Source organism: Strix uralensis, chromosome 10 (genome assembly GCF_047716275.1).
Source record: "Strix uralensis isolate ZFMK-TIS-50842 chromosome 10, bStrUra1, whole genome shotgun sequence".
Lineage (NCBI taxonomy): Eukaryota > Metazoa > Chordata > Aves > Strigiformes > Strigidae > Strix > Strix uralensis.
Window position 1 is genome coordinate 6,769,361 of NC_133981.1, and position 12,509 is coordinate 6,781,869.

The 12,509-nt window shown below is 39.9% G+C and overlaps 1 protein-coding gene across 27 annotated transcripts in view; it reads right to left on the bottom strand.

The window, feature by feature from the left end:
* Positions 1-12,509, bottom strand: part of MAGI1 (membrane associated guanylate kinase, WW and PDZ domain containing 1) — a 355,964-nt gene that overhangs the window by 62,175 nt on the left and 281,280 nt on the right. For 15 of the 27 annotated variants that reach the window (XM_074879062.1, XM_074879068.1, XM_074879061.1 and 12 more), the window contains 3 exons: positions 10,038-10,120; positions 6,759-6,797; positions 2,157-2,214 (listed from right to left, as the gene is read on the bottom strand). In XM_074879062.1, the coding sequence (XP_074735163.1) occupies positions 2,157-2,214; positions 6,759-6,797; positions 10,038-10,120 (180 nt within the window). The remainder of the gene's footprint in view (positions 1-2,156; positions 2,215-6,758; positions 6,798-10,037; positions 10,121-12,509) is intronic. The other 12 variants (XM_074879067.1, XM_074879066.1, XM_074879065.1 and 9 more) reach the window with 2 other exon arrangements.

A 12,509-nucleotide genomic window follows, 5' to 3' on the forward strand; every position in this document is an offset into this window, starting at 1 on the left:
CACCTAGTCATGCCAAAAAGCATATTTAGGAAAACAAGCAGATTCCTGTACTGATACGGTGTCTTGAGTAGGAATAGCTAATTCCTTCAAATACATTAGTGACCTATCTGTGAAAAATGAGATTAAAGCAGAAAAGGCACCTCTGTCTGATTGCATTTTAGAAACCAGGCCTGTATCATCCCTGCTTTAATCAGATTCCCACAGGTACAGTCATTCCCTGGCTCACTGAAGTTAAAAACCCAAAAAACCAAAACCCAACAACTGGTAACATCTGTCAGCTATCTGATCAATGCACTATATTAACAGGGTGTCTTAAAAAAAAAATCTGTGGGGATGAAGGCTATGAGCTGAAAATCTGGCCTCCAAATATATATATTCAGAATCAAATACTCCCACTGGAAACCAACATTTGATGAAACTTCAGCTGTTCTCCTGGGAGGGCCATTAGGCAGCTTTTAACCTGTATGAGATGTTTAGAGCCAATACTTCTTGCCAATCTTAGGAAAAGGAAAAAAAAAGCAGTCCAGCCCCAAACACGGCAGACAAGCAATGCACTCCGCAGAGGATTAACCATTTTATGAAACCAAATGACGAACACCAGCCACAGATCCCAGGGCAGTGGGGGCAGGTCTGGGGACTCTCGGCAGCTGAGATGAGCTGCTCATCAATTGTTCAACAGCAATACTTTAATAGTGATTCTGCTACAGCAGAGGAGCAGGTAGACCTTAGCAAATTATACTAGCTTAAAGGCCATCTTTGTATACAAAGTGAAGTTTACCATTAAGAACTTGCTATTTTGTCTCTTCTCCCATGTTTTTATCAAAAAAACCCCCAAATGAATAACCAACCACTTTTTCAAGTAATTACAATAGAAGCACTCTAGATAGTTATGTTCAGACTTTTTCCTGCTAAAGATCAATATTAAATCACTGGAAAAATATGTAACTAATCAAATAAAAACAAGTTAACAAGTTCTGTAAAAGATTTCCCATTTCAAGATATCTTCAGAAAGTTAAGAAAAAATGTAACTACTTTAAAATTATATAGACTTTTTCATGATACAGTTGTTTCTTAATAAAAACTATTATTCAATAATAGAGCGCCTGAACTGGAAGGGACAGAGACAAATGCTCAAATTATAACCATCTTGTGAGCTTATAGACAATAAGTAAAATAAACTTATGTCTCACTGCTGTTACTTTCCTATTTAATTTCATCACTAAGGAGTGCCACAAAACTAACAGGCATGTATATAAAAAGTGACAGGAAAAAATGCTGTAAAGACCTCTTGGCATGGCATTTAATAGCCGAAAAATATTCTTGATGTCTTTGGTAAATAAATGTCAAGCCTTAATTACACAGTTTGCTAACCTTGTTTCCCTAGGCACAGATGGTAGGGTCAGAAATGAGCCAAAGCAGACAGAAACTCTATTCCATGTCTACTCTGAGGGCGGTCATAAGCCATCCTACTAGACGGGAGTATACACATAATTAAAAATTCATTTTATGGGGTCAGTGATGAAACAAAACTCAGATCTCTGGCTTCCCAAGGGAGAGATCTGGCATCTAGATAAAGAAGAAGCTGTTCTAATTCCAGAGAGAGTACCATTAAACCTGTAATTCTATTCACAACACCACAGCCTGGCGCAAGAAACTCTGCCATGGCTGTTTGATCATACAGACGCATCCATTTCTCCTTCTCAGTGTCTTCTGACTTGTAACTGAATTGGTGGTCTGCTTTGCACACTCGTATTTTGATCGCAGCACTATACGAAGGGGATCGAGCTCAGTTAATTGCCCACTTGTTAATGTTTTCCGGATAAAAGTATTTTGTGAGGTGCTGGGGCTCCTGCACACCCCAACCCTGGGGCGCTCCTGTCTTCCTTGAGCTCACCCCTGAGCTCAACTCCCTCCCTGGGTGCTCCTGTCTTCCCTGAGCCCACCTCCACCCCAGAGTGCTCCTGCCAGAGCCCACCAGAGGATGGGGAATGGCAAGTCAGGGCTGCCCGCTCCCAGCCCCTGTAGCATCCCCCAGCCTCTAAGGGGCCAGGGTCTCCTCCTCGGTAGGAGATACTACCAACAAAGCACGCAGACCGTGGCGGAAGAAAGCCTTCCTCCATGTGACAGCCACACTAGAACTGGAGAGCAGCACTTACTCTACATAGTAGACACCATATACGGGATCCTCAATTTTCTCCCAACCAGCAGGCAACTCTGGAAATAGAAAAAGCATTATTGAAGCCTTCAGTGCAGTCTTATCTGACAGGTAGCTGCTCCTGCTCAGCATGTAAAACCCATCAATAGCTCAGACTTCGCTTCGAACACTTCAGAACGACCCCAGCCTCCTTTTAAAGGCTGGCATGCAGCACCAACCCCACAGCCTGTCCTACTGGTGCTGGGTTAGCAAATCAGCAGGAAGATGCCCATGCCAGGCAATTTTAGATTTGCCTTTTGCATTAAATGAACAAATGATCAATAAATTTCCTTTCTGGGAGTGCATCAAGCAGCCTCCTGGTTTCACCACCATGGGCAGAGTGGCCCTGGATGGAGCATTTCAGCTGAAGTCAATGCAGGCAACAGGCCAGAGGCATTTTAATGCCAGACTATGAAGATGAGAGAGATTATGGCAAGCAATTGTAGCACACTAACAGAGAGACCGCTTTCATCTCCTGTGCCAGGGCTGAGCCATTTATGTTCACCATTGCTGAAAAAAGGTTTTTTTGACTCTTTTCTTAGGGATTTACACTGCATTGCTCAGCCATGAGCCCAACACAAAAGCGCATCTTGAAACAGGACAAAGTGAATTTAACGTAAACGCCCAGCATATGGAACCCACCCAAGTGGGGCTGGCACACACAGATGTATTTCACTGCATAGCACTTAATGTAAAAACACATATTGCCATAATCACATGTAACAGAGATTTCCTTTTTTAATTAGCATAATTAACAAAAAACAGTTCTGAAGATGAAATTAACATTTGGAAATGTATCCACTTTTGTTCCTGTTGATTTTCTAGACTGCACATAGTACTCTAACTATAATTAGTGAATGTAATAAAATCACTTCAGCATCCAACTGAGGGTTATTAAAACTGTATGTATTACTTAAGGGCCTGATCCTTGTCCCACTCATTTAAACACAATGTTCCTGTTGGCTGTGGGTAACGAAATAATCATCCTATTAACAATACAGTGGTGTGTGTGTGTGTAATACTGTGAATCAACTTGAAAGAAGGTTCCACCATGCTATGGACTGTGCAAGTGTAGTCCCACAGACTCTGCACATTCAGTTAAATAATAATTTTTAAAAAGCGCCATTGTCAGATAACACAAGTTCAAATACCCCATGCAAAATAATTCCTCAAAATTTATCACTAAATTGACAAGACTGGTGTTAAATAATCTATGTTTCTTTATTATCAAATGCAAAGACTTATTTTCATTAATGGCATCAATTGCTCAGCCAATACAATCAACAATGGCCCATTAATTAGAATAAACGTAACTAACTAGTTCTGCATTTATAGACTTCAACTATGTTGCCGTAAGGATAGAAATATCTCCAGACTGGAGATTAACAGAATCTATACAAACACACATAGACTAATTACTCAAAGTTTATGTTTGTGTTCAGAATTGGCTGGAGATCAGATGAAATCAATTTTCATGTTTTTTGCTCCACGTGTCCCTTATCTGCAGATATAAGGTAGGTCTTCCATTCTTATCATTACTTTATCCTTATTGGGTTTAACATCTTTGGATTCCTTGAGACATAAGCAATTAAATGCAAGCCAGTGCTAACTTTTGGGCATGAAAATACTCCACAATTTTATCAGCAGATCGATCTGAAATGAATGCTTCAGAAACAGATATTCCTTTACACCGTGCAAGTATATGTGAGAAAAAGTCAGAAAGCTAGAGGCCAATCCTGAAAGTCTTTTCAAAAGGGAACTCTCAGGTTTGCAAAGGAGTCCCATATGGTGAAATCACTGTGGGACTGGCTTAAAGAGTTTCAGTGCAATTAAATTAAGACCTAGCACGCAATGAGGGAAATCACAAGTTGTGGCAGCCTTTTAATTGGTTGTACTAGAGTGAAAGTAGAATGGTAAATAGACCAAGCTGGGGGTGGAAGAAAAATAAAAAGTGAATGAGGGAGGGGAGAAGTAATGCACAAATGCCTTAAAATGCCTTTTCCACAATTTTTCTAGCTAAATATATTTTGTCTATTTTGTACTATTAAGTGTTTTCTTCTTTAAAAGTTTAAAATTTTTTTTTTTTGCTTTTCTTCTGTTCACAAAAGGTTGTGTTATTAAAATTTATTTTTTCTTTTCTTTTAAAGAATTTTCACAGAAGGTCAGAAAACCAGCACTTTCCTAACCCAAAAATGGTGTTGTGTCAAAATCTTTCCAGTTTTCTATCTCTGCAGCTTTCCATTTAAGGAACACATCTCTTATGTTTTCTGAAGTAACGATACACAAAACTGCAGCTGTCAACACATTACTTGTTGATTATGTAGATGCACTTTCCAACTTCTAAAAGCCTCTGAAAGTTCTCTAAAGCAAAAGGCAATATTCTCCACAGCCATGCTGCACAGTCTAGCTTCTTAGTGGCTTTAAGTGATTCATCTCCCTTCTCCACCTCTCCTGCCAAACTGAAGATGACCCAGAGCATTAGATATTATCACAAATATGAGATTTCAAAAAACGTTTTGCATCATTAGGAGCCTGAGTGAGCCATATGGCTTTTATTTTGTATATCCACACAGCACTCTGCAGTCTCAGAGCCTCTGTCAGCAGGTAAATTCCATGGACAAATACCCAGTTTTACACTTTTAGGCCTGGGGTAAATACATGGATTCCTACTGGGGTGCTCTTGTTTAGTATCCTTCCCTACAGAGGGGATGGATGGATTCCTAAAAAATAACTTCTCCAACCACCAGGTATTTGAGTCACACCCATGCATTGCTATAAAGGAGCTTGAAATAACCTTAGTATACTCAGCTCTTACTGCTCCCTGTGAGGCCAGGAGGATCTGCCCAAGTGTACGTCAAATTTTACTCTAAAGGTTAGATTTTTGTGTCCTTTCATACAGTCTTCTGTTAAAAAGGCTGATGTATTACTCCACAGTCAACCCACCTCTTTGGAAAACAAGAAGTTGTGCAAATGCTTCAAGTTTTAGTTTTCTTATATTTAGAACAGAAACTGTTGATAAGCTAAGGAGCAAAATATCTGGTGCCAACCAGTTTATACTAACCACAAGTACGGTTAGTGAATGGGCCATGTGCTTTCATACCCCCTCCCTAATGTTGCTGTGACCAATTGAGCCATTTGAAAATGTCTTTCCTTACACTGCAACATTTGCAAATCTCAACAGTGTATCGATGGGCTGTGAGCTCAATAAAGCTTATCTGCATTAAAACAAAGGGAACATCTCATGATGTTTGAGCAAAACACTTGTGTATGTAAGTGCCTGCAGAACTGGGGTTAGGCTTATCAATTAATGAGTTTCCCTGCATTTATTTTTTCAGTTCTTCTCTCACACTAGATACTGATATCAGACTGAAAGAAGGGAACATTTCCATCTCATTACTGCCTCTAAATTTGCTTTTTTTAATCTTCCTCTTATTTTAAGTCACCCTTTGTGAAGAGATTCATGAGAAATCTTTGCAGGTTGTTGGTGTGCATCCAGCTACTTCTGATATTACTTGGTCTGCTGCTGATTATTTGTATGAGCTGCGCATAATGCTAATATACCACTAAAGTGACAGCATTCTTCTTTAAATTGTCTTTTCTTTCAAATGCTTGCACTAAAAGTAGTTAGGCCTCCAACACTATTCCAGGTATATAATCCAGAAGAACACTCCTGGAGTAGTGTTAGAAGTCCACTCAATAGCTGCTGGCTGATGATGCTGTATAAATCATCACACAGAAGCAGGAAGCAGAATACACTTACTTGCAAGTCATTACAGAAACCAGAGGTTAATTCTCTGGTAATACAATCCTCCAGTACGCAGAACTATAAACTGTAAATACAGTCCTTTTTAAAAGCAGTAACAGAACTAGTGGAAATAAAATCCTATGCAACCTCTTATGCCTTTCAGCTTTCCAAGTGCACTAGAGCATAGCTGAACAGAAATAACAACTACCTCCACCATCAGTATAAACAGAATGAGCACCGCTGAGATTAGATATCAAGACAGCGTTCTTCACAAAAAGATGCAGCAAATAAAAGTGTACCACATCATTGAAAATCATCTGTTTATAAAATCACCTACTGAGGCAAAATTTTCAGCTGTTTCATTCACAAGCTCAGCAGAAGCATCTTATGTAATATTTAAACTTTCTAAAACACACTTTGCTTCTCTTGTCTGGGAAATGTGTTTGGCCCCAGTGAAAAAGCATCATTAGCCACTTGATTTCAACTTTGGCATCTATGAGCTTTTTCCTGGAGCCAGTGATGCCAGTGGAAAAGTCCCTGACTTCTGCAGGGTCCAGGAGGAAGCAACTTCAAACAAACTTTGCAAGATTAAGGCCCTCCAGCTTTCTTTAAACTCTGAATCAGTAAGAAAAAGACTGTAGATCTGAAGCTAGGGGAAGATTAATGCTTTGTGTGCTAGGGGAGTTTTGCTGATAAATTAGGCTTGTTGAAATAAAAAAACTGAAAGATGCAAAATGATACAAAGGAGAAAGTAAGTAATTAAAGGTTTAAAACAGTGCAGTTGAAGTCAAACATCAAAACGAGAGATGGATGATTTACCTAGTTCACTGTCCAGTTCCTCCGTGTGTACCCCTTCTTCTCCAAGGAAGAGCAGTAAATGAGACAGAAAAAATTAAAAGAAAATTTCAGATACCAGCACCAAGTAAGAAATTCCCTACAGCAAACAGCAGAACCGACACTAATTTTCTATAGACTGAGCCCAAGCTTTCATTTATCACGTTTTAGTGATCAGAATATTGATGGATCCGATGTAGATAATGAAAGAACTGGTTCTTGCATTCTCAAAATATCTCTATCAATTGACTACTTCCATGTCACAGTTTGATATGGCAAAGTAATACATTTGTGTTGTTCTCACTTTAGTGAAGCTTCTCCCTCATATCTGTACAGTCCAACCTTCGCAATCCATTCTGTAGACACACAGATCTATCAGAAGGCCAGACCTGAATACTAATGAAAAAATCTGAGAGGAAAACCTTGTATCTAAATAAGAACTAATGTAGCAAGGTTTTCAAAAAAGTACCTCAATTTATGTGCATACAAGGTCCAATTGACTTCACTGTAACTATTTAGATGATTTAAGATAGACACGAAGCGAAGTGCCTTGTTTAAAACTGGAGGCACAGGCCCATGCTGAAGTCCAGATGTACTGGTGAGGTATATACAGGAATGCACCAGTTTTAGCAGGGCACCCGGGACAAAGATCACATAATTTTTCAAAGACACAAAGCCATCAATATTCACTGTTGCTCTATTTATCATTATCTGCTCCATATTCATAAGTTAACAGTGACACAGATGATTAAAGTATTGCTTAGCCTATAAATAATAATAATGCAGTCTGAAAATGAAGGATGACAAAACCAGAACAAAGATGGTAAAAACAGTCTTGGACCTAATACCTAAAGTATAAGCCACATAAATGAATGATAGAAGCAAACAGAAGACGTAGTATCACAGCATTGCTTTTGAAAATTTGGACACCTAAAAAACCACTTCCAGGACCTGTTTGCAATATATTCTACCAAAACAGTTGTTTAGGACCATTAGCATGAAATATGAATTGCAATTTCCTTTGGTAGCCTAAACAACTGGAAACAACCAAAAACTTGTTAGGGACGCGTATCCTGATGAAGGAAAAACACAAGGCAACTGCACCCAAAGAAATCTGAAATGACATCTAACATTTACAAAAACCACAAACAGGATGGGATTGAGCCTGAAAACTCACGGGCACACACACACCCCAAACAAAACAGAGAATTCCCACTGACTTCAGTGGAAACACACCCAAGTGACCCTTGCCAAAAATGTCCAGCTTCTACGATGCAGTAAAAATAACCATCTCTCTTCTTTGTGCTCACATGGTTTTCTGAAATATAATTACTTATGCGCAAAGCAAGATTTGAGCAGCCAAGGAAAACAGTGCGGTGCACTGTTGTACCTATGAAGCAACTGGTTTAACTGCTGAATGTTAAAAATATTCATTAATGAGAAACTTAGTGAATGAAGTGAAGGGGTGTGGGGGAGGATGAAGTTTGCTGATTTTAAGGACCTCAAACAAAAATGCCACTGCTCCCCAAAATGATGACCTTGATTAAATACAAAACCACCAACTGTATGTTTCTAATCCTGATGAAATAAATTATTCCAATGTTTGTTTTATAACTGCTAAGAGGACAAGAGAAAGACTTTCCCTTCTGCGAGGAGACTTAAAACTGTTTAAGAGAGGAGCTCAGCCACCCGTTGTTGACTCATCCTACCCTGGCCCAGAGCACAGCGTGGGGCACACTGACCCACAGCGGCACGTGCCGCTTGTTGGCATCACCGGGGCTATCGACGTGGTGGGAGTCTTGCTGGTAGAGAAAGCCAGGACAGAAGTTGTGCTTCAGGGAAAACTACCCTCTGAAAGAGGAAAGCTTACGCTGAGACTTAGCAACCTCCTCTTTAAACTGCCAGCAATGCTTAACTGCGAGGAGGAGGGAGCTTTGCCTGCATACACTATTATTTAGTTTTGTTCCAGTTCTGATTACCCACTGACATATCCATTTTTAGGCGCAGAGCAAGGCCTTCATTAAACCAGCTCCCTCCACTCGCTCCTTGACAGACGACGCCAGTTTCTAAGATCTGAAACAGGCATCAGCTCAGTATGCTCGGTTTTTGCCTGGGCTTTGCACATCCTTGGGGTTTGGGGGTATTGTGCATTGTGCACTAGGAAGTTGGTGTGCTGCTTCATCACAGCAGCAAAGGCTGCACAGGCAAATTCTCACATCCTGCAAAATCTCACACGTGAAAGGAAGCAGACATTGAAAACCTGCATGTGTAAAAATAGTAAGAGCAGTTCCGGAGGCCAAATTTGAACCTACCAGTAAAAAAGGATTAATTGTTTTCCAAAATAAAATAATAATTCTTATTGAGCCAACTCACACCAGTAGGAGGTTAATCATATTACAAAAACTAATTTTACTAGGACAGCACCAACACTGATGAAGTAAACCTTTTCATTTTAAAGATGTCTACCATGATAGCATCGTGTTAGCCAAAATTATGCATTAGAATATCATCACCTTTCCTGGTCAGTAGACCAAAATTTCCACACAGGTTTTCCCAAACATTTAAGTTATTTTCATCATGATTCCCTTTTTCTTCCAGCATCTCCTAAAGGATGCAGTGAAAGAACCTCCTGTAACAGTCCTGCATTTGGCTGCTCTAAATTGGACAGTGGCTTGCATTTCCAACATCTCAAGGAATACAAAATTACATCAGTGTAAACTTTCAGTGGCAAAAATCTACACTTTCAAATGGAATTTGTTTTCAGCAATCGTAACACTAAGTGGACTGTCAGAATTTAACAGTAGAAGTGAAGCAATTGAGTTATTTCTGCTCAAACAAGGAAATAACAACATAACTCTTTCAATTCATGTAAAGCAGGTGGTTGAAGCGCAACACAATGGAGCACGCAGAGATTCAGTCGCTTTCCTCCTACACAGCGATCCAAGGAGCAAACATGTTAGAAAGCTTTGAGTCTTGTTCAGCATCAGTGACTATTTAAATGCCTTTGCAAGAACAGAGGCCTCTTACTTCCAGCACCTCTTTGATTTTTATTAAATGATCTGCCATCTCAATATCTATTTTACTTACACAGACAGTGATTTTACAACAACATAACGGATATTGTCTCTATGCACTTACTAATAAACCTTTTATTTTAGAAGTATTTCTGAACACAGGTTATTGGAAAGGGGAAAAAGAAAGGAAGAAAACAACCTAGAAATGGACCAACCACATTATATTACTTCAGCATTTTCAGTCTCTTACCATCATCTTCACATTCTTCTAGAGGCTTCTGCTGTTTGTTCAGGCACCGTGGATCTAGCCAAGATGTTGTTTTTGTGTTATGGCTGGAAACCAAAAATGGAAATATGACCTTTGTTAATAAAGCAGAGCTGAAGTATCAGTGACATAAGAGTAGATATCCTCATAATTATTCAACAGACCTGAAGGCATACTTTTGCTTCAGAAGAAACGACATTACAATCTGATGTTTTGCAAACTAGTCTACCAAATCACAAGAATCTTGGCATTGAAAACACAAAAGTGAAAAGTGAAAATATACAAATCAGCATTCCTGACTGGAAGGACGCATGTGAAAACTGCAATATTATAATGTTAATTTCCAAACTTTTGCCTTTGGTGGTTCGTTTCTTAATTCCAGAAGCTGCCTCTGAGCCATTTGCCTCCTGATGAAAAAACAGAAATTTCCCTTCCTCCCTAAACCATGCAGTAATCTTTGTTCCTGAAAAAGACCTTTGACATTTGTTTAGATTTGACCCAAGCATTAGTCATTTCCAGTGAAATTTCCAGTGAAAACTTTTTAATTACACAAATAAAAATGTTCTGTCAAAGCCTTTGATTGAAGTTGAACAGCTTTACTTTCAACTCTTCCTTTCTACAAGTCCCCTGACAGTATTGCGATGCCAGTCCCAGCGGTGAGGGCTGCATAGTAAACAGGCTTAAAATATATTTTTCTAGAAATTATTTTCTCCCATCATTTCATTTGCATACACAGACAATCTTGTAATATAATGCCTCTTCTACAAACTGATGTCATCTTCTAAAGCATAACCTGCAAAGATATCCCTCCAGTCCCTGAGGTATCATTTCTCTAGCTTAGCCTTTAACACTGCTTAACAGTTTCAAGTTTCAATACCATAGTAATGCTATTTACTTCTCCTTTAAGGTCTCAGAGAGGTTTACAAACTTAACCTTAGCCTCACAACAGTCTCATGAAGCTAGAAATGCTGTAATGAGGGCTATAATCCCTGAGGAACTAACAACCAACCAGAAAACTTGTATTTTACTGCAAGAAGAGGGGACTGCCCCGCTCCTAGCATCCTAGGAGTATGTAAATAAAAGGTCTGTGTTTCACATATCCTACTACCCAGCCTTCCTGAGGCAGGATGAGCAAATGGGTTTAATCCTTTTGTATGCTTCAGAGCAATTAATCACCAACGAGAAAACTGAATGGCAGAAATTCAGCAAGTCAGGCAAATTAACAGCAATAAAGCAGAGGGGTTCTGCCAACTTATAAATAAGAAAGTCTGTAGTCTAGCTGAGAAAGAGGGCGGTGGGAGGAGAGCAATAGAATATTTGCATATTTCTTGCAACTTTGTCTCGCTAACCAAAGGCTCACAACAGTGTAGTTAGTGCTGAGACACAGAAAATTTAGCTAAACACCTTTGAGATCATACACTTGGAGGGACAGGATTGTGTTACACCTGTAACATGCATAGATCTACATGCAGGGTAATGAGGGACTGGGATACTCTGGGTAATGAAAATCCCAATTAAAGCACCAAAGAAACGTATCTCAAGAGGCAAATATTGCTTCAGCTACAAGCCATCAGGATCAGTTATCTGACACACAGCTCTGGCCCCACTGGACCTGTGCTGGTTCTGTGCAAGCAGCTCAGATGTTCCCACACTGTTCCCTTCAGCACCCTGACTTGATAATCCAAAGTGCCGTAGATGATGGTACAGACATCTGAGCCAGCTTGGGTCCACACAGCTCATTAGCTTGCTCTCTTAATTTGATACAAATCAAACTAAATTGTTTCTAGGCTCAGGGTGTCCTTAGAATTAATAGAACTGCAGTCATTCAGTGCTGCATCCACATTAACACATTCTTGCACAAAATCACCCACTATGCGTATATATCCTCAAAATGGTCAATCTGCACGGCAGGGAAGGCAGCAGTTGGTGTGCTACAGGATTTTCGTGTCAGACAGACAGTTGTGTATGTAGGCTACATTTTTCCACCACATACATGATTCTCCTGCAAAAGGACTAACAGGTTTTTTTAAGGTGCTACAGTCCAGCACTGCAAAGAGAACACACACACATAGAGAATATAGCAGCCATCAGGGAGATTGCTGGCAGCAGCAGAAGCCTTGGCTGGAGCACCTGCAAGAAACGACAGCAGGGGCCCACGTGGGGACAAAAAAGGGAGAAACTGTCTGCTTGGGCAGCATTTAGTGTTCATCATCTGTCCTCCTCCAGGGAGGAAAATGGCAGGCTGGATGGGCTATTACTCAGGCTGTGTTATATACATTAAAGCCAGAAAGTACGTCAAAGAATGAGGCACCCTGCGGACATAATGAGGGGCATAATACTGTGTTCGGGATAATGAACACATTTCAGTTTCATCTGATATGCAGCTGATGAGAATTTACATTGTGCCTTCTAGACTTTGGCTTACACTAGGGGGTTGGTGGAGCCTCTTCAGGTAAT